Source organism: Idiotropiscis lumnitzeri, chromosome 7, assembly GCF_059441095.1.
Source record: "Idiotropiscis lumnitzeri isolate Australia: NSW breed Sydney's pygmy pipehorse chromosome 7, RoL_Ilum_1.0, whole genome shotgun sequence".
Taxonomy (NCBI): Eukaryota; Metazoa; Chordata; class Actinopteri; order Syngnathiformes; family Syngnathidae; genus Idiotropiscis; species Idiotropiscis lumnitzeri.
Genome location: NC_142397.1, coordinates 5,601,508 through 5,626,876, shown reverse-complemented (window position 1 = coordinate 5,626,876; position 25,369 = coordinate 5,601,508). Strand labels below are relative to the sequence as shown.

The 25,369-nt window shown below is 43.0% G+C and overlaps 2 protein-coding genes across 7 annotated transcripts in view; one reads left to right on the top strand and one right to left on the bottom strand.

The window, feature by feature from the left end:
* Positions 1 to 9: 9 nt before the first annotated feature.
* Positions 10 to 25,369, bottom strand: part of dhx36 (DEAH (Asp-Glu-Ala-His) box polypeptide 36) — a 42,261-nt gene continuing 16,901 nt past the window's right edge. The window contains exon 27 of one of the 4 annotated variants that reach the window (XM_088301366.1): positions 10 to 196. The gene's annotated coding sequence lies outside the window, so the exon portion shown is untranslated. Of the gene's footprint in view, positions 197 to 7,251; positions 8,271 to 8,935; positions 8,953 to 14,320; positions 14,450 to 25,369 lie in introns of those variants that run through there. The other 3 variants (XM_088301363.1, XM_088301364.1, XM_088301365.1) reach the window with 3 other exon arrangements.
* Positions 1,660 to 25,282, top strand: LOC148333215 (rho guanine nucleotide exchange factor 26-like). 3 transcript variants are annotated; one of them, XM_088301369.1, is made up of 16 exons: positions 1,660 to 1,842; positions 2,429 to 3,804; positions 4,089 to 4,140; positions 4,224 to 4,366; positions 7,106 to 7,162; positions 8,149 to 8,309; positions 10,806 to 10,958; positions 11,086 to 11,215; positions 11,619 to 11,693; positions 12,788 to 12,877; positions 12,984 to 13,068; positions 13,120 to 13,138; positions 17,156 to 17,365; positions 22,931 to 23,001; positions 23,106 to 23,210; positions 23,339 to 25,282. In XM_088301369.1, exons 2-16 carry the CDS (start codon positions 2,518 to 2,520, stop codon positions 23,479 to 23,481), a joined length of 2,781 nt encoding a protein of 926 aa, XP_088157495.1. In that variant the 5' UTR covers positions 1,660 to 1,842; positions 2,429 to 2,517; the 3' UTR covers positions 23,482 to 25,282. The 3 variants fall into 3 exon arrangements, with proteins under 3 accessions (XP_088157495.1, XP_088157494.1, XP_088157493.1); XM_088301368.1 differs by having other exon boundaries at positions 2,451 to 3,804; positions 12,984 to 13,138; XM_088301367.1 differs by having other exon boundaries at positions 12,984 to 13,138.

The window sequence follows — 25,369 nt, the reverse complement described above, 5'->3', positions numbered from 1 at the left end:
AAACACATATTGCATACACACAAATTATTTATTTATTTATAATAAACGTGTTTATTACATATTTTTGTAGTGGAGAATATGTGACCAAAATGCATGTTATCTCCAAAGCGTTGGTCAACCCCCGCCACCCACACGTCACGCTGTCGCCATCTCCTGGTCAAAAGGAGAAATGCTGTCGGCGACAACATCCGGGAATCTAAAACACATAAACGAACCGTATTTGGATTTGTATCTTGTGCTATATTCTGTTTTCGTTTAAGAATTAAAAAATTAAAATCAATCTGTTATACTTTTCCTTACTCGTTGCAGACAAGAAACTAGACAACACATCTACCTCACATTTCTTAGATTTGGTGTTCGAATATCAACTCTGGCCTTTCTGTGTGAAGTTTTGGCCATTGCAGCTTCCTCCCACAAATCAAACCCATCCATGTTCGTTTCGTCGAAAACGGTTTAATTGCCCTGAGGTGTGATCATGAGTGTGAACGTTTGTTTGGCTCTCTGTGGGAGTGTGAACGTTTGTTTGCTTATCTGTGCCCTGTGATTGGCTGGTGACAAGTCCAGGGTGTTCCCCACCTAGGATGGGCTCCAGTTCACTAGTCGTGACCCAATTCAGGACAAGAGCGATAGAAACTCGTTGGATTTGTTTATGTACTCAATTGCACAAAGGTGGCCAAAAGGGCACTACGAGCAGTCATAAAATTTAGCAGAGGTGACATTCCACTTCACGCGAGCAAGCTTGTGTAGCTGGGGATTGGACCGCCAAGGTCCCCCACTTTGGCTCCGTCCCACAGGTGCTGAGCCCTTGGCAGGGGTGATCCACGTTGTCCTTTCGGGCTGAAACCGCCCCATGGTTGCAGGCCTGGCCACCAGACGCTTGCCTTTGAGCCTCACCTCCAGGCCTGGCTCCAGAGGGAGGCCCAGGTCACCCGCGTCCAGGCAAGGGAATAGCGTGTAATTGGTGTTATTCATCATCAGGTGTTGGGGTATTGGAAATACATATTGTTCAAAATACACAAAATATATGAATACAAATGACACCCAAATTACTGAACAGTCATTAAATCATAAAGTAAAAAAAAAATAAACAGAAAAAAGAGATAATTATTTTCTAGATAAATTATGATGCAAATTGAAAAATTGCTTGAAACAAATTCCATTATTTTTAATTAATAATTTTATATCCAGATAGACATTTAAATACTTTAAGTACGGAAGTGCAACATGTGTCAGTACTAGTTGCAACTCCGCTAATGGCCACACGATGGCGCACGGCAGCTACAAGTCACAGCTCCCGCACTTACAGCAAGTCAAGTTAAATAACATATTTAATGGTAATTCTCCCACAGTGAAACACTTCAGTTGTAATTAATTACATTATTACTATCATAATTGTGAATTAATTTAACCATTAACAATTTAATTGGATTATTCCGGACAATAGTAATATTTTAAATAATTACAAAAATAAGTATTAAGTATACAATTATCGCCAGATTCTTCCGTTTTAGACTCGTGAGAGGGTCGATGCTGCCCACTTGGGGGTCCCCACTTGAGAACCGGACGAGCGGTGTCTCCTTTCTGCTCTTAGCCCCGCCCCCTCCTGGCCCAGAGGGACCTTCCCCCCTTCGTCCTGTGAAACCCGCCCCGCCTCAGAAGCGCTCTTTGCCGCGCACTGCACAGAACTCTTCTGTGCTCACTCCACGCTGTTTCGCCTCCAAATCCGCTTTCACGCACTTTTTGTGCGTGCGTGGGTTCCAATACGATGTTGGATTAAGTCCTCGGAATTTAGGAGGGGCATTAGGGGGAACATGGTCGACTGACTGCACGTTTCTGTTTCAGGTGAATATGACTACTTCAAAGAAATGACTGCATTGTATCGTGTTGCATTTTCAGTTTCTCAGGGTTGACTTCTGAGTTGTTAAAAGATGACTATTGCTATTTGTTTTGGTACAAATGTGAAAATTATGGTTCGAGAATGAATTAACAGCGAATTGTCGACTAATGCACCCCATCTTGCTGATTATTCACTTCATGTACCTGTTTTGAGAAGGTTCCACTCTGTTGACATGTTTGCACATTCCGCTCCAAGTCAAAACTTTTCACATTGTACCCTATGGCCTTATTTTGTTATTTGGTTTTTGGTAATCTGATGTTTATAGTCATGGAATAAAAAACACCAAATCTGAGGAGAGACTGTACCCCAGAAATGACGATGAACAAGTGTGTATTGCGTGACAACTGTTTACAATTGCAATTGAGGACATTTCCCTTGACCTAAGAGCTATAAAAGTCTTCGAACAGCATATTGTTGCCGTCCCGTTCTAGAGTTGAAGTGATTAAGTTACAAGTTTCATGGGTTAATGAGTAAGCTATAGGAATTTGGACACTGCCGATTGAACCGCTGTTCTTCTTTGTTTGGCCAAAGGGTTGTGATCGGCTCTCGGCAGGGCGGCGGTGTTTGCACTGCGGCCTTCCGGCTGTGACCCACATAGACGAGAAGGACACCCGAGGACCATGGATATCGGCAACGACGTGGACCTGTCCAACAACAACATCATACCCCTGTGGAAGCGCCGTACGGACAACCACAGGAGTCCGCCGGACTCGAGGAAACCGCGGCCGCGCAGTTACCACACTAACGGAGTCATAATGACGGACTTTGCTGCGGAGGAAAAGTGCGCGTTCACCTTGAGCCAGCCGGCGGAGAAACTGGTGGTTACATCTCAGGGTGCCAAGAACACGGCGGTGCTGAAGCACGTTTTACACAAACCTTCCAAAAAGTCCAGAGTTGTTCGGAGTATTAGCATCGGGCATATCTCCAATGGACGCTTCTCGTTGTCTAAATTCAAGTCAGACGGCAGCAGATCGGCGTCGGTGGACAACAAAGTGAGCAATGGGGAGTACAACACAGTAAATCGCAATGGACAAACAGTTTGGCCTGATAAGTGTGTCCGCTCTCCTCAAGCACTCATTTCAAGTGTGTTTAGCCTCAACTTGCCGAAAGAGAAGACCCCATCATATCACAACCTAACCTCACCCGAAACCGTTCAACAACCCCCGAACAACAACCACCTTGAACAGTCCATCTCGTCTCCGCCAAGCCCGTATCCTCCTACCAGACGGACTCCTTCTCACAGCTCCACCTCGAGCATCCCCTCCCTGTCCTCCCTCACGTCGTCGGACCCCCCAACACCTCGCTCCTCCTCGCCGACCGACAGCCGGCCGCCTCTCCTCAGGCAGTTGTCACCCTCACCCGCCGTCTCGCAAGATGCCAGGCATGCTTCTTCTTCCTCCCCCTCCCCTTCCCTTTCCCCGTGTATCTCACCCGCTCCCTCCATCGTACTCAGCACCCACAGCCCCGCCGCCCTGAAGATGGGAACCCAGCAGCTCATCCCGAAGGGCTTAGCCTCAGGTAGCCGACAGAGCAAGACGACCGCATCCGGGCCGCCAGCCCAAGGCTTGGCAGGGTTTCTGGGTTTGGATGTTCCCAAGCGCACTTTAAAAACACTCAGCATGGTGGAAACGGGGGCCTACTTTTCCACGGGAGGGGGGCACGGCGAAGGGACGGATGGCGAAAACGAAAGCCCGGGGACACTACGGAGGGGGCTGAGGAGTACATCCTACCGAAGGGCTGTCGTCACCGGAGTCGATCTGGAGGCCCAGACCGCCGTGAAGGGATTAGATCGCGATAATAACACTCCTCAGGCCAACCCGGGCAGTCCTTGCATTCTCAAACTCAACAGCCCGGGGGCACCCAAGCCTGACAGCCCGACAACTCCTACTGGCACAAGAAGCGGCAAGGTAAGCCCAGCAAGTTCTATAAAGATAACGCTATCAAGATTAGCAGGCGACAACACAAACCAAGAACACGAACATGCTTGGTGTTCCGAAAAAGTGGACATTAAGTATCAGGGTGGGCAAAGTTCGTATATCAAGTACTTACACGAGAAATCAGAACAAAGCCTTATAAGGACATCTATTATTTGATGCTCAGAAGTGGCTCGGTGATTAGACAGCGACAGAAAGAAGTCAACAGACAGTTCAGGGGCAGGTGCCAGACTTTATGTGACGTCTCCTATTTTCAGATTCCTGACAAGAAGAACCCCCTGACCCCTCAACGGACCTTCGACAGCGAAGGTGAAAGTTCGCTTTTAGTATTTCATTTCTCTCGCCATCGTCATTTCCAGGCACCAATACTTTGTCAAAAAAATGTCTTTCAGAGGAGGAACTGTACCAGAACTATCAGGAGAAGGCGTTACATAACGATTCGGACGAGGACGCCGATTCCAGAGAAGCTCCAGTCGATAACGGCATCGTGTTGCAATACAGACCGATCCGGACGTCTTGGAGCCAGCTTACTGTGGTGAGACGTTGCAGGCGCTCGATGTTGGCGTTAGACATTTTTGCAGAGGTTACATATCGTAAGTTTTCTTTTTTGGTGGACGTCAAGTTTGTGGCGTTTGAGGATGTAGGACTACAAAATTCTTAGTCTATATTGTCACTGAAACGATTTGAACAAAATTACGTTGTCTAAACTCCGGAAAAAAAAAAAATCTCATTTCACCTTTTTTTTAACACCAGACTACAAAGCTTGGGAAGTAAAGCACTTCGACATTTTGATGCCTCGTATTTGCCAAACCCTTAAATCGACCTTTTCAACAAACACTCACAATGAATTAGTCGTAAGCTTACTTCATTCTTTTTTTTTCCCTTTCCATTCTCGTTCTGTCTCTTTAGCCACAGACGGTATAGTGTACTTGGAATGTGCGCCTTCTCAAGAATGCCGTCATATCCAGTTCAGTGAGTGTCGGTGACTGCGCTCAGCCAAGAGTGCAGGCGCACTTCTTGAAAAAAAAAAAAAAAAAGGGAGGCAGTCAGTTTTGGGAGCGCTGCATAATATCATGCCAGTGCGTTGGCTCGCGCCTTTGATTTTGGTCAGACTGAAGCTATGCATAAAATGTTGCCTTTAGAGGGACGTGCGGTCGGTCGCTCAAGTTGCGTAATGAGAAATCGGAATGAAGGGAATGTACTCGAGGAAGAGATGAGTGCGTTTGTTTATTCCGTGCCATCGTCATTGGCTTGTTGACTTGCTGAGATGCGATAAAAACGTGAAAGGATAGATTGAAAGCCAACAGTTGAGATTAAAGGACAACAACATGCTGTACTGATCTGAAATGACGTACCGTACGAGCATCATCGCCAATTTTTTAAACTTGTCTGTAAGCGTGTCGGCCAGACCGCTAAATCGTTTGCTTCCGGGATACAAAGTTATTTTAGAAATCGGGACGATGCGCAAGTACGACGCCGACACTGTCCTGTTTTGACGATACAAAACTCAAAGAAGCCGAGAACCAGAATGACCAGTTGTCGCTGTTTTTTCTCCTCCCTGCAGTGCTATTGCAGATGTTTCAGATAAATTTGCACGGCAGAGGTGGACGCACTCAAAAATTTCCTTAATTTACTCATTGTCGTTTGAGATGAGAGAGTTTCTCTGAATTTTGTTTTTTAAACTCCTGCTTCAACGCTAGTGTGCAATAAGGGAGGTCTTCTTGGATGTAGCTTGAAATGAGGAAATGAGGACATGTTGGCGTTTTTTAAACGGTAACTCATTCGAATCAACATCGTCGGATTAAACTGATTACAGATGAGCAGAGCAAGGATTCATCAGCCAACGATCAATTACGTGCAGTCAACGTTATTTTTAAGGCTGGGCATCGATTCAAACTTCCCAAATTGATTTGATTCGATAGACGAGGGCCTGATTCGATTCGATTTACGATTGATTGATTTTCGATTCAATCAAGAATTTCACGCCGTATTAATTTAACTTTCGATATGGAAGGCATTCTCAGAAGAAACAATGTTGCAATTCGTACAAACCTTTTGCTGTAATTCGGCGCAGTAAAAAAATATTCATATTCGCATTAAGAATTGAAGCCATGAATCACATTCATTTGATTTAACATGACCTGATCAAAACAATAAATACATCTGCCTTCATGCGTGTGGGCGCTGACGTCATCGCTTCCGCCATTTTTTTTGGATACGCTACTTTTCTGTAGTGACAAGATCTCGCGTGACGTCATGTCAATTTATGGAGAAAAAGACGTTATTAAAAATATCGATATCCGGTTTCACGAATCGATATCAGGTTATGAAATGGAAAATCAATTCAAATCGATTTGGATTTATTTATTTTTTTTATACCCAGCCTTAGTTATTTCCATCCCCCGTTTCATTATGGAAATATATTTTGGAGAATTGATTTTGGCGTGATGAAGAACTTAAAGGTCTATCAGTATGTTTTTAGAGAATTGATTTAGGCAAAAAAAAAAAAAATCATTCTCCTAATGACCTTGACTAAATACTTCACATTCCTACAAATCCGAGCGCGAATGTGCAAGTTGTGTAGGCAACAAATCGTTAAAAAAAAAAAGTATGCTCTAATGTTGACATGACATGAAAGATGAACATTTCGAATGAAGCCAATTAGATTATGTGGTGAAGCCTCAAGAGGTATTTGCTGTTTTGATGTCGGGTTTGTTTGTTTGTTCCCAGTTGGGCGTTAGGCCAGATACTAGCGATGAAGCCGTATCACTTCCTGGTGTCTTTCCAGAAGCCGTCTTGGAGCTTGGGCACCCCTGAGAGCATTCTTGCATGTTTAATTTGAAGTTAGGAAGTGCCCCGGGGCCCTACTGGTGACATAATCATCTTCCTCCCGACTCTTAATCTCACTTCACAATTCATACCCAGTCCATTCCAAAGATCACTTTGGTTTCGATCGTATTCAAGCACATATTACATTCCGCCGCCAAATGAAGCTCAATGAACAGAACGGCGGGCCATTTGTTAGTTTTTGCGTCAGCGTGTCAGCCGTCGCCATGGGCGTTCTGAAGATCTCTTGTCCCACTTTGGACAACAACTTTGTTGGCCCCTTCTTGCGGAGCGCGGTATGTTAAGTGCTCCAGTCATTGTGCGCTGGGACAACAGAAGCAATCGCGACACACACTTGCTCTCAATGCGGAGGAGAACCCCCCCCCTAGTGAAGCAAGTTGAAAATGCCAAAAAGTGTCGAACTGACTGAAATGTTTTCTTTGCCAAGGTCAAGAAAAGCGGGCTGTTTGATCGGATGAGTCAGGAAGAACGCAAAAGGCAAGAGGTACTGATTTATATTTTACATTTACTTTGGAACCCCAAATTGAAAGCTACACAATGCTATACGACTTTTTTAGGTCTCATTTATGCCGAGCTACATGGCAGTCTCTTCAAACGCTGCTCGACCAATGAAATGATTTGTTGGTGGTCATTCTAAAAGTTCAATATTGAGAAACGTTGCTGTGATTGACAGACAAAAAATAATTGTATACGTTTCAGTTGAGTCATTATTGAAAAAAATATTAATCACGATTATAACTGTCATTACAATTATTCACATTATTGTTTGATTATTCTTGGGGTGCAAAACAAAAATTAATGTATAAATGGAAACAATATTAAGACAAATCAATTTTATTTTTATCCTAAAATGAAAAAAAAAATGCAACTGTATAAATGTAGAGTGTGGTCTCCTTGTGCATTAGAGTTTACTTGCTTCGCATCAGGGGTGTCAAACTCATTTTTCTCGCAACCACGTCATAGTTTTGGTTTCGCTCAGTCAACCCATATAAATCATCATCACCATATTATTACATATACACAACAAACTGATGGATAACTAGTTTTTAAAATCAGAATCCAGGAAAATTTTTATTTAGCTACCTTTCAATTCATTTTAAAAGTGTGATTGGTAACAAAGAAAAAATTCTTGCAATATTTTAACGTTTTTAAAATTGACGACAATTTGCAATTTTGGTATTTTAGCAAGAAGCATGAAGTCGTGCATGAATTGCCTTCGCGGGCCATGTAAAATAATGTGGCGGGCCAGATCCGGCCCCCGGGCCTTGAGTTTGACACCCATGCTGTATATAATCTTTTTTTTTTACAATTATGCCAATTTTGCTATACTCAGTGTAATAATCATAATTGCATTTTGATAAATTGCTCGCAATGGTGGACTGAGAGACACTCAAGTGTCCCACTACTTTTATCCTCACATGACATCCGAAACACTGTCATGACGAAAAATAAAATCGTACTCCTCTTCAGGCCATCTTTGAGGTGATCTCCTCGGAGCACTCGTACCTCCACAGCTTGGAGATCCTCATCCGCATGTTCAAGAACTCGACGGAGCTCAGCGAGGCCATGACCAAGACGGAACACCACCACCTCTTCTCCAACATCAGCGACGTTTGCGAGGCCAGCCAAAAGTAAGAGATACAAAAACATCCACGTTACGTGTTTTTGCTTGTCGACTCAAATTAGATTAGAAGAACTAAAGTGTTGTTTTTCTTTTGTCTTTTTTTTTTTTTTTTAATTATTTTGGCTACTCCTGTGCGCGTCGTAAAAAGTTTGTGGTATTTTGCTTTCGGCCAACGAGCCGGATAATTCCGCATTTAATAGCACTTCAACACTTCCATGTGAGGTGTGTCTTTAAACACCACGACATTTGGCATAGTTTTTCCACTCGCAGCCTGGCTTATTTTCAACATGCAGCTTGATCGTGCTCTGCTGACCGACACGAAACCGATTCTGAGAAACGATTCCGACTAAAAAGGTCAATTAAGTCAAAAGTGTATTTTTATTGCCGTTTGGGTTGGCATTTGTTCAACAAACCCTCCGATTGCGTAATTTCGATAGACATTTGTGGTTTGGTTGACAACAGACTTCTAAGAATCCTACAAACGGCCAAGTTGGAAACATCGGTGAAAATAAGCGTCCCCATTTACACTTACAACTGATACAAACAACGAGCAGCGTAGCTATTCAGATTCCTGGCGCCGGAATGTACTTACAATGAAGTCGTCGTTTAAATATTGTTACACTCTTCCCAGTGATCCCTCACGCCCATTCCTGACAAGGATACGACATGAGAATTTATTAATGTGTTGTCCCTAATGACATTCTTAAAAAAACAAAATAAAATACTTGTGTGGGTGTAAGGCTTGCAAAGGGGTTGAACATTTACGATAAATTCCATGGGCTGTTTACTTAGCAGCGGAATTTGGTTTTTGTGGGAATAGCAATTAATGTTGCCTTTGTTTTACAGAATAATCAAGATTGTGGCCGCATTCCCATATTGTAAATACTTTGACACAATGTGTACAGTTCACATCCCCAATCCAAATGGAGTCAATGTTGCCGATGTTGCGTAGTGATAGACCGATTATCGGCCGGGCCAATCATCGGAGCCGATATTTGGCATTTTGCCGATAATCGTCATCGGCCCTTTTTTTCATTTTCAAGGACTATAAATTAAAAGCTGATTTATTTTGGCTCTCTGCTGTGCTGGTGGCCCTGCCTGCAGAAGATGATTGTTTCCTTGTGCAATGGGTCACAGCCAATCAGCAGTAAGATGCCTGTTTGCTTTTTCACCTCAAGTCGTACGCACTACGACAGACTTTGCCAAAATTTTAAGAAATGTCTACTACAACTCACAAGTAATATTTTATTTTATCTTTTTTTTTTCTTTTTTCGCAAAGTCGCCGTTTGTTGCCTTCCTGTTTGCCACCTTAACATGATGTGCTTTTTTGTCGCCTGCTGTTAAAGAGACCATCTGCTGCTCCCCAGGAAGGGGAAGAAAAAAATACCCACCTCTGTTGTTGTGTTTAATGTTGGACCTTGTCTCTATTTTAAGAGGTGTGGAGTTCCTCTTCTGTGATCTCACACGTGAAAGGTGTTAGCGATGTTTCCTGCCTCGAGGACTCCTGCATCTGTCATGTCCTGTATGTTCCCTTGACGCCTCTGGCGAATGCCCTTCTTCTTCTTGGTACTGACTCAGTTCGATTGCGTTGCCCGTTGGCTCTGGCAGATACTGAGCGCATACTGATTCAATATAATTTGGGTAAACTATCGGTATCTGTTGATGTGTCTTCATTTGTTCCGCGGCAATATAATACTCTGCAGTCTCCACTTTTGGTATTGGGCTTTGTTTTCTTGCGTTCCTCGATCGCTTCCAAACATCTAAATTCTACAGCCCCTATCCTAAGGTCCCGAGTGACCCAGCTGGGTTATTCTGGCTCGGGTTCACCCTAGACTGGTCACCAGCCAACTGCAGTACGCATATTAGTGATAGACCGATTATTGGGGCCGATATTTGGCATTTTGCCGATTATCGGCATGGGCTTTCTTTTTTTTTTTTTTTTTTAACTAACAAAGCCGAGAAATTAAACGCTGGTTTATTTTGGCTCACTGCAGCACACTTCACTCTCTCTCTCTGCTGTGCTGGTAGCCCTGCCTGCAGAAGCTGATTGGCCCGCCCACTGCACTGTCTGATTGGGTCCTTGTGCAGGACCCGCGAGCAGCGGGAGGAAAGGCAACAAATTTCGCCAAAATTTTAATAAATGTCATTCTACTGCAATTGACAACTAAAAGAAATCTATTTGCCGTAGTGAACTTCACCGCTTCTCAAAAGTTTTTAATCAACAAAATCTTCCGCTCCTCTGCTGGAAGCAGATGGGCAACAGCCTCGCATTCCCCGCCCCATTGCTGTTGATTGATTGGGTGAGGGCATAGCTCAGGTGGTCGGCAAGCACCATCCTGCCTTCGGATACTACCCCCAAAGGCCGAATATTTGCAAGATGACTTCATCCCTCCCAACCCCCCCGTTTAGTGTCAGTGCCGTTATATCCACGACGACGATTCGGGGAACCTTTCCAGGCCGTGTAAAAGTAACTAACGGAAACGTGACTGTGTCCTGTCTTGAGGTTCTTCAAACAACTGGAGGCCAAACACCAGCACAACGTTGTGATCGACAGCATCAGCGACGTGGTTTGCAAGCACGCCGACTCCAACTTTGATCCTTACGTGACGTACTGCTCCAACGAGGTCTACCAGCAGAGAACCCTGCAGAGGCTCTTGTGAGTGACCGCACGTATTATCTTATCTTCCGCGGCTTTCCTCCCAGAATGTACTACTCTCACACTTTGACCTTGGCGGTTGACTAAAGCTACTTTTTGGTTCCTCCTCCTCCTCCTCATGGCGCAGATCCAAGAATCCAGTTTTTAAGGAGGTGCTGAGCAGGATTGAGGGCCACCCGGACTGCAGGAACCTCCCCATGATCTCCTTCCTCATCCTGCCCATGCAGAGGGTCACGCGCTTGCCGTTGCTCATGGACGTGAGTGTGCCCGAGTTTTGGACTTTGGCTCTTATGTAATTGTTGTTGTGGCATTATGGTTACGCAGCAAACGGCATGCAGGGTGTGTGCTTTGAGTCACAAACTACAAACTTTCCGTTCAGGTGACTTTACGTCATGGATGTTTTTCTCCCTCTTCCTTTCTCATGCTCCACATTCACGCCGTTTGCTTTGAAAATGTTGTGAGCGTCTCCCAAGAGTCGCTGGGGTTTAGTCCACATGGAGGCCGCGAGATCCTGAGAAAGTTTGGTTTCACTTCACTTTCTTCCCACAGCTGCGCTTGAGTTTCGACACGCTATCAAACATTGATAAGGCGCTTGGTGCTTTTATAGGCACAATGAACTGATCCTGTTTTTGGTTTTTGTTTGCCGTTTGCCTCCTGCAGACAATTTGCCAGAAGACCCCGAAAGACTCGGTGCAGTATGAAGAATGTAAGAAGGCTTTACATGCCGTCAGCAAGGTCAGTGAGTGAACAGTAGACAACATCCATCCACATTTTTGTCGTATCACTAACACTGTTCATGAAAACCAGAGGAGTGGAGACCTCCATGAAGGCTCAGAATTTTTTTATTTTGATCCGTACCAAATTGTAAAGCTTTCTAAGTGACGCGACTCTTCCTATAAATGCATCAATTCAGACACCATTATTCACTTTTATTTTAGAAACGTCATAATTCTCATTATATATTATACTTATATACTTCATATACAATAATAATAAACCAATGAATTGAAATAATTAAATTAAAATTGAATTTATAAATGACGTTAAAAAAATATTTAATTTGTTTATTATTACGCTATATAAACACTTGAAAAAAGGAGTTCAGAACATTCACAGAGAAAGTCCTCAATCTCATTGATAATGAGAAATAGGGATGGGCATACCAAACAATTAATTGAGCACGTCTACAGCAAGGGTGTCAAACATACGGCCCGCGGGCTGGATCGGGCCCGCAAATGAGTTTAATCTGGCCCGTGAGAAAATTTGAAAATGTGAGAAAATAAATTGATTCAACCACATAATTTGAAGGGAACTTTTTCGTGCCACTGGATATTTGAGCTTCATTGCATTTGTGTATCGATTGATTGTGAGTACATATTATTCTGTGTTGTGTACAAAATGTGTATTTTTACTAATCTGCATAATTACATATTGACGGAGATTGCTTTTCTCAAGAGATCATAATTTTACGAGTCCACTTAATAATCAATTTTCCTCCAAGTGGCCCCTGATCTAAAATGAGTTTGACACCCCTGATCTACAGTATTTAATAAACACATATTCATTTTTTTAAAGAAATGTCTTCCATTATTGGGATGGCTTAATATAATTTAAAAAAAGGCAATACATTAATTCTGTTCAGGTACTTTAGTATAATTGCATAATTCCGAGTGATAAAACATTGATTTTAGTATTGCACTTTTGTAGATGTTACCACTTCACAACCATCGCTTCATTTATTTTTGTGCTCCTTGTAGGTTGAAATGATGAAAACTTCACCTTCTCTTAGGCAATAATGTTTTTTTTAACATCTGTGTCTGTGCCTGCAGGTGGTAAGGAAATGCAACGAGGGTGCGCGTACCATGGAGAGAACCGAGATGATGTACACTATTAACTCCCAGCTGGACTTTAAGATCAAGGTAGCATAGGCGCACATGTATCATGAGCTAACATTAAATAATAAAAATAAAAATATAGAGAGAGACAGACGCTTCGACTAACTGGAGAGCCCGTTTCATCCCGCAGCCTTTCCCGCTGGTTTCGTCATCCCGGTGGATGGTGAAGCGAGGCGAGCTGACGGCCTTCGTGGAGGACAACGGCATCTTCCTCAAGAGGACGTCGCGGCAGCAGGTCTACTTCTTCCTCTTCAACGATGTCCTCATTGTCACCCGGAAGAAGAGGTAAGCGCGGCGTGGCGCGGGCTGTTCAACGTAACTCATCTGCTTTGACACTCGCTCGCACCTGCGCCGCCTAGCGACATGCCGACTTTGAGGCTAAATGCTTCCGGGAAATGATTAGCATGTGTAGTGTAGCTGCGTTTCGTTTTGCCTTCTTAAACATCCCCCCCCCCCCCCCCCCCCCCCGAGATCACTCTCACTACTTTGCTCCCTGGAATCGATTGTCGCCCGACTGGCGAGCTGAAAATTCCTAAGAATCATCAAGAAGGGCGTGGGGGGGGGGAGAAACATTCCTTATGAAGTTTTTTCTGGGACTGGAACCTGGATGAAGGAGAGCGTTTGCGTTTGGAAGGAGAAATGGGTGCGTGAACGAGAGAAGCTGTTATAATATTGGTTTGTTCTGCGGTGTCACGCCACTTGGCCGTGTGCTGCCCATCAAAACAAAAAGTCAGCCGAGGTACTGTCGGGTTACAAACAACCACCATATGATAGCTTTTTACAGAAAAATGTGTTCTTGACCTTTTTTCAGTGTGTTTGAAATTTTGCAGGGGGAGGGGCCTAAAATGGAGAAAGTGGTTAGCATGTCTCACATGAGATAAAATGACTACTTTGCTATTTACCGAGATTTTTTTTTTTTTTTGCTCAATCCATAAATGTATCGCTTTACCAGCCAACATGGACGAACGGCGGCTTAAGTTGATTATTTGTTGACGTGAACAGATTCCTGGATGCGAAGTGGGAAACTGTAGTGGAAAGCAGGCCTTGTGTCAAATTTGGCTGTCACGCAGCAGGCAAGACTTTGCGGGAACACTTACATAACATCCGAGGATCCACAGCAGCTGGTTCTCTCTCATCTCCACTTCCCCTCACCCAAACGTTTTTTTAAAAAAAAAATTTAATCCTGGCATCTTTTAAACAGTCCCTATTGTCACAGTGCGTTCATGTTTTCTAGTCCTCCCAACAGTGAAATCAGAGCTGGGTATCGATTCAAATCTCGAAAATCGATTCCATTTTCAATTCACTTTGATTCAAACAAAGATTTTACGCAGTACCAATTTTACTTTATGGAAGGCATTTTCAGGGGAACCAATGCTGCATTTAGTACAAACTGCTTGCTCTAACTTGGTGCATTAGTACAAATATTTATATTTACATTACAAATTGAAGGCAATGCAGTCACATTAATCATATATGTTTCATTTAATATGATTTGATCAAAACAATAAATATATCCGACGTCACTCCTTCCGCCATTTTGTTCCGATTCGCTAAGAAATGACGTCATCACCGTTCAACGAAAAGCATTTTTCGTATCTGGAAAATCAAAACAAGAAACTAATAATTGTTAATAAATCAATATAAAATGTTGAGACAATTTAAAATCATCACTTATATTTCCGTTATTCCCTCTCGGTACAATGTTTTCAAAATCCGAACAAACTTGAGGTAGAATCGCATTCCAGAAGGAATTACGTTCAATCTCAGAGGTTTCACTGTATTGGATTAGAGCCACTTAAATCGTTTAAGACTACTTTTTTTTTTTTTTTTTCCACCCACACACACACGTACGGGAAAACTCAGCAAACAAGCATGCAGGTTGCGCTCGTGTTCCAATCCCTTCCACCCCCGCCGTGCGAACGACATTCCAGACATTTTACCTGTAGGGCTATCAGTCATGAAAATTGACAAGAACGAAACGCTGGAGTTGTGTGGAGCGATATTTCGGGATGAGCAAGACATCGCGGAAATGCTTCTCAGCATCCCGCTTGTCATCAATCAAAGCGACAGTGCCTGGACATCTTGGTGCTTACCGTTGAAATGTTTGTTCAAACTTTGTTACACACACTTGCGCGCTTTCATCAAAGACAGACGAAGTCTGTTAGCGTTTGATTTGGATATTGATTTGCTTTTTTTTTTTTGTTTTTGTTTCTTCGCCTTTCTTTTTTGTCGTCTTTCTCCTCTGCTCCATATTGGATGCGGAACGGTGCATCGCTACCAAGTAAATTTTGAAGAATGAAACAAATATGCAGATTGGAAGAAATCATCATCACGTTACTTTTTTTCCCCTCTTTATTTTACTTTTCTTTTTTACAGGCAAAAAAAAAAAAAACCTCTTTAATTGCTTTAACCTGCTTAGGCATCTGTGTTTCAAAATCCGATGCCGGTACATATTTAAAGTCATGATTTGCGTTTTGCTATCGACAGTATGTTGCAGTTTGCGAATCAGGTTCCTCTCCCTTCTGCCTGTCATTGACTACGTTTAAACGCAATCAATAAAACTTTTAGAACCCAAACTTTTGCAGTATTTGGGGTTTTAATGTGTCTAAAACGGCGCTAATCTGTTTTTATAAACCCTAATAAAGTTATATTTGGGCTCGCCATTTTCTAATTTGAATCTTGTGTTACGCAAACCTTTGAACAGACATGACTTTTTGTTGCGCGCGGATATTCTCCCTAACCGCAAGGAATCTTGGTCTTTGTAGTACAGGAAGTACTTTATAGCGAGTCGAACTTGAATGCATTAATTTCTCCGTGGCGTTTTCACGTTATTTTCTGCCTCTACGGTGAAAAGGACACCGCGCGTATACAGAAACGCATTCGTGTGTTTAAGTGTAACTCAAAATACACAAGCAGAGGTACACAATCATCGTGAAGCTCAGAGACGCTGCACAAAAGCACTTTGGGAGCGAGGAGGAAACGAAAACGACGGACATTTGCGACGACATCCGTGCGTACATTATTGAGAAGGCGGGAGTAAACCAATCGAAATTCTTACCTTAACGCGAATATTGACTCCATGTAGTTATTGTTCTCCTCTTTGTACAAGCCCAACTTGTTTGGCGAGGTTGATTTGCGAACAATGGGTGGGCGGTGCTCTTCGACAGGTGGCGTCGATTGAGCAACACTCAAAGCTTGTTGAGACCCTCCAGACCGTGACAGGAGGATTCCGTGACCGATCGCGACCTTCCACAGCCCGACAGTTCATTTTTTTTTTTTTTAGTGAGGGTGTAACAGCAGAAGCATTTCGACACTTCCACCCTCTCCTGTTTGTTTTGGCGCGCGCCACCTAGTGGACACGTCGGCTCACGTGACGCCGCTTCCCCTTCGCCAGCTCGGCTGCCGTTCCAGTCTCGAGTTGATAAAACCCACGTGGGCTCGCCTAAAGCTCCCGTTCGGGCGCACTACGTAAACACGCTTCACATGTAAGATTGCACAATTGGCTCCAGATGTTTCCTACCGAGCGTGTGCGCTCGCCGACAAAAGCTTCCAATCAGGGGCAGGTACTTGTGGGAAATACAGGTTAAAGAAACAAGTTATGTTTTTTTTTTTTATTTCAACTGTTGTAAAATGTGACATAAAAATGTAGCTGCTGATTTATGAGCCTCTCTGGGTGACCGTCATTAACGTGACCGTCTTTGGCCTCGGAGGGGTTTAAAACATTATGGGTCGAAGAAACCTGAGCTTAATTTAATGTTTGGGTGAGAGGGAGTTGAATAAAATAACCAGCTAGAATTTCCGCCCTTTTTTCGTGTCGCTATTCTGGGCATCGACATGGAAAAAGTGGACATGGCAATTTTCTGCCTTAGGCGGAGTATCAGAACCGTCACAGATGCAGGACAACATGGGTGTAAAACTTAACACCGATAATCATTTCTACAGCCCAGTTTTTGATGTTTGGCTGTTCAGAATTCACAAATTCTCCCATTCATGCTCTTGAAATTATAGATCTGAAGACTCAGTCCAAAGTTTTGGGTTGAACATCTCTTGACTCTGAAATGTGAAATGCCATCAATGGAGTCCAAACTAGTAGCGCCATTGACGTCATTTGCCGTCAATTATCTATGTATTTATTTTATGGGAATGGGAGGGAAAAAAATCTTTGGAGATTTGGGAGAAAATGCCGATTTAGAAAACTGCAATAGGGTAAAACTTCCAATTTGAAATATTTAGAATGTTTTTGTTTTTTTTAATACATAGCTGACATTGAAAGAGTTAATCGCGTTCTCTTCTCATCTCCAGCGAGGAGAGCTACTCTGTGATCGACTACGCCCTGAGGAACGAGATCTGGGTGGGTTCCTGCCAGCCCGAGGAGGTCAACCTGTCGCCGGTGCGCGGAACCGCCGGCATGCTGAGCTCACGGCAAGCCGGCGCCAACCACCTCTTCCGACTGCGTTTCCAGAGCAACCACTCCGGCGAAAAGGTGCCCATGATCTTGGGGACGGAGTTACTGTGAGTACGCTTCTCATTAAATTATCTTCTGCTGTTCTCTCTTCTTGCTCGCCGTGATTTGGTGACTTAGAGGTGTGTCTCAGCACGTGGAAGGACAGTTTTTAGCATCCAGCGTCCTACGCATTTTTCGTAATCAGTCTGAAAGCATATTTCTGTAGAAACTAATCCAACTTTTTCACTCCCGTCTCGTTTGGCCCATTTCGGGTTCGCAGGGATATTTTGTTACACTTTCATTGTCGCGCCGTGGCATTCACAGTTTACTCCCCCATGCTAACCTCGGAAATAAAGTTTATTAGTCCACTCAGTCATTTTGTCTTTGCTCATACCGTGAGGTGAGCCAGCTGCACCCGTTAATTGTTTTGTTGACGGCCTTCCAACCAAGTGGTTTACAATATGCTGAGAGACATGCTGCTAAAATCATTCCATTACCGCATACATCGGAATAAAAATGACTTTTATTTGGATTACAGTTTTATCTCCGTTAGGAAGCGCTTTGCCCGAATCACCGGTTCCATCTTTGTACAGTAAATAGAGTGAAGAGCTTTTGTTTGGAGCGATTACATAACACACGCATAAACAAAGGGGATCTGTCATATATTTGGCTCCGTACGCCGTTTATTTGTTCCAGCCCCGCGTTTGAGAATGAACAGTTGCACTTGGTGTGCGAGCACTGCAGTTTATTTCTCACGAGAATTTAGTAAGATTCCCTGCTAAAAGTGTTTTGTTTACATTTTTGATGAATGTGTGGTGAAGCAGTTCGAGATGCTGGTTATCAGAAAAACTTATTTTCCCCAATGAAATCGTGGAAATACATTTCATTGGATCTCTAACTGTCGAGGAAGCAAAAGTGATATTTTATTTAAAATTTATACCTATCATAACTGAAAAATGATGCTAAATACTGTAAAAAAAAAAAATATATATATATATATATATATATATTTTTTTTTTTTTTCCTACAGGATATATATATATATATATATATAAATTCCATAATTATTGTGATTAATGACATTTTTCAACTACTATTTGATGCTTGTCAAAGGTATAGACTTGAATAATATCTTGTAATTAATGGGGGGGGGAGCGAGAGAGCGAGAGAGTGAGAGAGAGAGGAAGGGGGAGAGAGAGAGAAGAGAGAGAGAGAGACTGCTGATGTTGGCTTTTGAGTGTTTGACAACCAACGTGACCGAAGAGGTGCTTATAATTGTGTGGGGCCCACAAAAGAGGGGGCATTGTGATGAGCATGACAAATGTTGGCCATGTCTACACGAGGGGTTACTGCCCGCTCAGTGCACTGTGCGGTGTGATGGAAAACCCCCCTCATCCTTTGATAACTTGGAGTTTGGGGGCCTTGGTTGGGTTGTCACAGTGTGTGTGTGTGTGTGTGTGCACTGTCGTACGTTGGCAAGAGTCCATTCTTACAGTGGTTGCATAGCAGCGTCCCATTGTTCAACGGGCTATTTCCCACGCCCGCCATTCCCATTCACACATGCACGCACGCACACACGGTGGTTCACTCCCTCAACCCGTCTTGACCGTCTGTGGCATCTTTTGTTTTTGGTCGGAAAATAGCTTCCTCTTCCGATGTCCATTCTTCCCGAGTTAGTGACTAAACCCCACGTGATACGTGAAACTGGTCACCAATTAGTCAGTCTAACTAAATTGGAACGAACTATAGAAGATCATCGAGGTCCTGAGACCGAACTAAGTTTTGTGAATATGTTGTCGGAGTTCCCGATGGTAGTTGCGGCACAGGAAATGCACGAAATTAGGTATAGCGACATGGAGAGATAAAATTCTTAGGTGTTCGGATTGCTGGATAATTAGAAGATGCTTGGATGGCTGGATAGATAGATACATGCAGTGGATGGAAAAAGTCTACACACCCCTGTTCGAATCTTTGTGTGTATGTGGGGATTGCAGGATTTTCCGCAATGACGCCAACCAAAACAAAATTACAGAGTGGTCAGGTCCCGTAACACACTTGGGGTGTCAATGTCTCCCATTACCCCAAGATGGCACCAGCTCATTGGGGAAAACATTTTATTTTTTTTATTTGTTTCTAAAATCTGTCATTGGGACAAAAAAAAAAAACTGTCTGCTGTTGAGACATAGTGACACAATCACTGAGTGTGAGTGTGAGTCAGTTTTTGGCGGATTGGATTTGCTATTGTTTTCCAGCCTCTGTGCTCTTTTGTTTTGGTGTCGTGCACATGTTAGCGTGACCTCCATTCTCCGGTCAGTGAATAGCTCATCGTCTACCGGCTGGAACAGAGACCGCCCGCATAAAAGCGTGTCGCAAAATAAGACAGTTGTTAGTCAGACGTGCATGTCCAACACACAACTGTGGCGCTTACGCAATAGGCCGCATCGGAGGACGACATCGTGCGCTACCGTTGCACGCTTGTTGTTTTTCACCACCATATGATTCCACTTATGAGATTGTTATGCTTTTCATTTGTGATTTTTCCACTTGTGGGAAGGGAGACCGGGCTGAGGAAGAACCTGTCGAATTTTTGTGTGATCTGCGTAAAAGTACATGTGGCTCCAATGAGGTTTGGTTTCATTTGACACTACAAATAAATCTGTACTTCCATCCCATCCCAGTGAACAATTACAAACCAGAACTGAGTGGTTCTTCTAGTGAACTACATGCAATAAAATTTTTTATGTTTGTAAGATAAGTTAACAGGACCATACTTCAGCCTAAGAAGCCGGTTTCGCTTTGCGACATCAATTTTAGTAGGCAGGTGAGGTTATCCTAGAGCAAGCGTGGGCAAACTACGGCCCGGGGCCACATGCGGCCCGTTAAACGTTTTAATCCGGCCCGCCGAACTTGAAAAAAATGAAATGATGCTTGTTCAAATGCCAAGAAGAAGTTTCTCCAATGGGAATCATCCCCCGCGCCCCGATATGGGAGTTTCGCTTCACGTGGAGAAACAAGTCATGTTTCTGTCAAGTGAAATAAAATGTGTTTTGACCCTTGCTTTGGGTTGTGGAACTGTTCTGAGGGTTAGGCAAACATGCTGATGGGAGGGAACAGAAAGGAGGAAGGAAGGAGACTGTCATCTAGCCGCAAAAGAGGCTGCGCAGCGCACATAGACGGGCGGGCGGTGTAAGGAGATCCACTGACAACGGATTTATGACGCTTCACATTTTCTCGTCGTTTGGTCATCCACCTGTCTGCATGTAAACGCAACGCGCATTCTCCTCGGGAATGTACATTCCACAGAAACCAATGAAGGCGCCTGTCAGACACACACACACCGCATCCATACGCTACGACGGTGGATCCCGTGTCCCAATGCAATTTGTTCAGCTGTGTCCCGACAGCAAATGTGCACATGTGTCACGATCACGATTTAAAGAAGCAGCTGTCTTTCCCCACTGGTTATCTGCATCTTGTTCCATTTACAACACTTTTGTTGATTCGTCTAGGATGTCCTGTTTGGTACGTAAGGTTTTGCCAAGTGGGTGGGTCACAAAGCCGCCATCTTGTCATAACAACTTGAGTGGTGGGAGCCGGTGCTAAGGTCAAAACGTTTGGGTCACCTAAAGGGGCATTTATGACAATCCGATTCTATGCTAAATGTCAAAATTCAGTCCCTGGAGCCATTTTCACTTTGCAACCTTGAATTTGGAGGCCCCATGCTGCAAGGCATTCAGGAAGTCTGCCGTTTAGGTTTGAAGAGTTATTTTGGTCATTTCCAGGTGTGCTTCAAAGACACGGATTGACATTTACTGATGGGTTTCCAAAATTAATCCATGAATACGGCAATACTGAATTGTGAAACAATTTGATTAAGGCCTCTAACGATTTATGTATCGAAACTGAAATCGCTCTGAGACACGAATCGGTGTTGCCACTTTCCATCCAGATGGAAATCAGAATTATCTTTATTGGCCAAGTATGCACTAACTAATAATTTGTACCTAGTATGAGCAAGTATTGCAAAAAAAGATGTGACATGCACGCACAGACAGTCTTTCCATAATTCAAAGCATTGAATGGAGCCGCAGTATTACTAAATCTCAAATTCTGCTTTTTTTTTTATTCCGAAGCCAATGTACGTTTCAAATCACACGTTTTCCTCTTTCCTTCCATGGGGCATGGAATATTGTCTCTGTAAAGTCATTTAAATTGACGTATTGGTCCCTCTTATGATAAGTTCATGATTGGCGATACCTCCCCCCCAACAAAAAAAATACTGGCTGTACAAAGCCTTGTTTTTTTGTTTTTGTTTTGTTTTTACAACATGCTATGACCAATAAAGTGGGCAATGTGAGACATCATGTGTCCTAGATGGGATCAAAAGGCCAAACTGGAAAACAATAATCCTGGCTGACTCACAGGAGTCGCATGTGTGAGAGCTCAAGCTTTATTTCCATCAGCATGTTCCTTCATGTTTTATGAGTCAGTCCCAGAAAACAATCACGCTCATTCCTCCCTTGAAGTCCACTCACTCTTTAGATGCTATACCTCACCTCAGTGGGATTTGGGAACAGGTGAAAACCTGAGATAAAGTTACGTGGAAACTAACCTGCGTGCCTCCGCCCACCACGTGTGTGTGTGTGTGTGTGTGCGCGTGTGGTTTTCTTCCCACGCATCAAACGACCGAGAAAAAAGCTCAAGTCGCTCAGTGGCCTCCTGAGATTTTTGCCTTTTGTCGAACTTGTCAGTTGAGCCAATTAAATCCACGCAATGAGGGCCATTCCGTTGACGCTCTCAATGCTCCCCATGCACACTCACTGGACACTTGATTAGGTACACTTGAATCATCTAAGACTAGAGTAAAATCTGTTTTGATAAAGATAATGCTCAGTTTGAAGATGACAGTCAGAGGGGATTTTTTTTAATCATTTTATTATTGTGCGCAGTCCCTGGTAAAACTATTCAAAATATTAGAAAGACTAGTTATATAATGCAGCATATTCTGAAAAACAGGGATCAAATTCTCAAGTGGTAGGTTACAGACAGACAAATGGCATGTTGTTGAAAGTAACTGAAGCTCAATTAATTTAATCCTAATAAAAGTATAAAATAATGTCCTGCTTTTGAATATAGGGATGAAATGTATCCGACTCATCAATTAATTGACAAAATAAGACTAATTTCAATAATTGGTAGTTACAGCTCTAATTTTAAAACCGCTCACGCTCTCTCTCTCTCTCTATAGATTTTTTTTAACTTAATTTGTACATATGCAAATGTTAAATTACAAAATTGCAAATTACATTTTTAAACAATTTCCAATACATTCATGTTTACACATGCAGTGCCTTGATGTTAATGACATTTATGTCTTTGAATCTTTTTAGATTTTGAACCAAACAAAAATACATTTTGGGATAAAACTTTCTCTGCGGAATTTACTGGTATTTTTTATATATTTAAATTGGTTAACTTTGATTTTTTTGTCATGATTAAACAATGCAAACAGGTAACAATGACCCACGAAACAAAAGGATGGTTAAAGTGGGTCAAAAATGTTGCAGGTCTCGATGTGTACCAAAAGTTATGCCCAGTTGCCTGTTGACAAAGTGCTTTTTGTGTGCTTTTAGGAATGAGCGTGCTCGGTGGATCAGCGCCCTGGGCCACAACGTCAACAAAGACAAGAGTCAGGATAGAACCAGTAAGACAACTGCGCCCCCGTGTGGCCGCTGAATAAAACGCCCGTTCTCACATTTGGCTTTGAAAGGGACTCCTGATGAATAAAAGTTGGTGTTGCTTTTGTAGACGCCATGCAGGTGGAAGTGATCAGGACGTACACGGCCAAGCAGCCGGATGAGTTGTCGCTACAAGTGGCTGACGTCGTGCTTGTCTCACAATCGGTGGAAGATGGTAATAAGCGGATATTTTCATTTGTGTGTCTGATACGATGGTCAGCCTTAACAATGAGACATCCACTCCACTCATTCTCCCCTTTATCAAGCAAGGTATGTTGATGTTTCTTTCTGTTTATATGTCAGGCTGGTACGAGGGCGAGCGTCTCCGCGACGGTGAGCGTGGCTGGTTCCTGGCAGAGTGTGCCGAGCCAATCACGTGTCAGGCCACCATTGAACGCAACATGCAGCGAATGGATCGCCTGCAGGGCCTGGAGACCAACGTGTGACGTGGGCGCCGATGACTTCAGGGGTGATAGCGGACTTTTGCCTGCACCATTCTTCACATCAGTCATTGGTGACCATGAATATGAAGGCTGACATTTTATGAAGAACTCATAGTTCCTTGCAAAAATGGCATCACAATGCCTTCAAGGAAATTATAAAAAAAATATATAAACGTATCGGGACACAAAGCCATTACACTCACAGAACATAAAGAGTGAAAACACAACCCTCTAAAATAACTTCTTGAGACTTTTTTGTGGACAGTTGCGAAGTGAAACTAGCCTTGGGAGATGAATTATTCACTCTGTCGGCACTACTGAGCTGATTTTTAAGATAGGGGCTCATGCCCACAACTCCATCACATAAAAAATGAACTACAATATTTTTTCCACAAAGGCCCCCCTGTCTAAATGACTTCCTGGTGAAATCAGAAAAAAAATAAACGCCTCCGTCAAATATCCATCCATCCATTTTCCATGGCGCTTGGCCACACTCCAACCAATCGCCACCAGCCTCAAATACGCACATCAAACCCAGGTAATAACTGAAGTAGTACTAACTGAAGTAACTGAAATTATCTCTGTGAATACACCCACTGCTAATGTCTAAACTCTGTTGCTAAGCAAAACAGCAGCACTGACTGATGCATGCATCATTTTTTGAGACTGACCACGCATTCTAAATGATTATGACAAAGATCAGTGGTCCTCCCCAGATGTTGATATTTGCCAATAGATGCCACAAGTGGTGGCAAAGCACTACTTTTGTCTAAATGAAGCTCCTCAATTTACGTCGCCATAGTTCTTCGCTGTCTAGTCACACTGGAAGCGGGATTCTTTTTTTACGGGTGTTTCCTTGCCCCACGGGCATTAAAATCAGGGGATGTCATTATTTGTCAACTGTTGGCATGTGAGCATTTTTCTGTGATTAAGGCCTGTGTAAATAAATATGACTTGACGTTGGCACCGAGATGGTGTTAAAGTACTTCTTTTGTTGAAATTTAGCCAACTTACTTCATCATACCACAAGATGGCGCCAAAACACTACTTTTGTCAAAACAAAGTTCTTCAACTCTCTTCAACATAGCTCCCTTGCACCAAGATGCTGCGCTAATTTGTCATACGCCAAAAATACTTCCCACATCTGCAGTTAAGTAAATAATTGGTTAGAAGGTGTGTTACATTACGTTTGTCCATAAAGACCATTTGGTACGGAGGTAATATTGAAGATTGCTACAGTGCACGTGAGGTGGAAATTATCACTTGTCAAAAGAGGATTATTTTTTTAATTTTTATTTTAAATAAGACACTTGTCACAAAATGCATAAACACAAACGTCAACAACATTAACACACTCACACCTTCTTAGTGACGCATGAACTTGTGTGACGCTGCTCTCTCGCCACTTAAGGCGCTAACGAGACCATCTGCCACAGCCAGGGGGGTCTAGCCACGGAAAAGTAATTTGCAGCCACTGCCCCAAGATTTCTACTTCGGAGTAAGAATTGCAGTCACTTGTAAATCAACTGTGTACTATGTGTAAATATGTAAAGTAGGCTGTTTTTGCAATGTAGAAACTTGGCTTATTCAGCGTCAAAATTTCAGAAACACTTTGCCTTGCTATTGAATGAGAGAGTGCGTCTAAACTGTAAATGCTGTGAAAGATTATTTTGTTACAGCTCCTTGTACTGGATTTTATCGATTGTACAGGTGTACCTAATGAAGTGCCCGGTGATTGTACGTATGTCACATCAAGCAAAAATAATAAAGGCTTAATTGTTGACCTATTAAGGATATGATCATATCATTGTGAGTTTGTGTTTTATGACCGCTCTGGTGACATTTTTTTCAAAAAGACAACTAGGACTTTAATTCCAGGCAAGAATGTTAC

Bases quoted from the DNA above. Each gene is read 5' to 3' on its own strand.
- LOC148333215 (XM_088301368.1), top strand. From the start codon at position 2,518: ATGGATATCGGCAACGACGTGGACCTGTCCAACAACAACATCATACCC. The intron at 11,216-11,618 runs GTGAGTGTGCCC...TGCCTCCTGCAG, and splicing joins GCTTGCCGTTGCTCATGGAC to ACAATTTGCCAGAAGACCCC. The intron at 23,211-23,338 runs GTAATAAGCGGA...TTTATATGTCAG, and splicing joins CTCACAATCGGTGGAAGATG to GCTGGTACGAGGGCGAGCGT.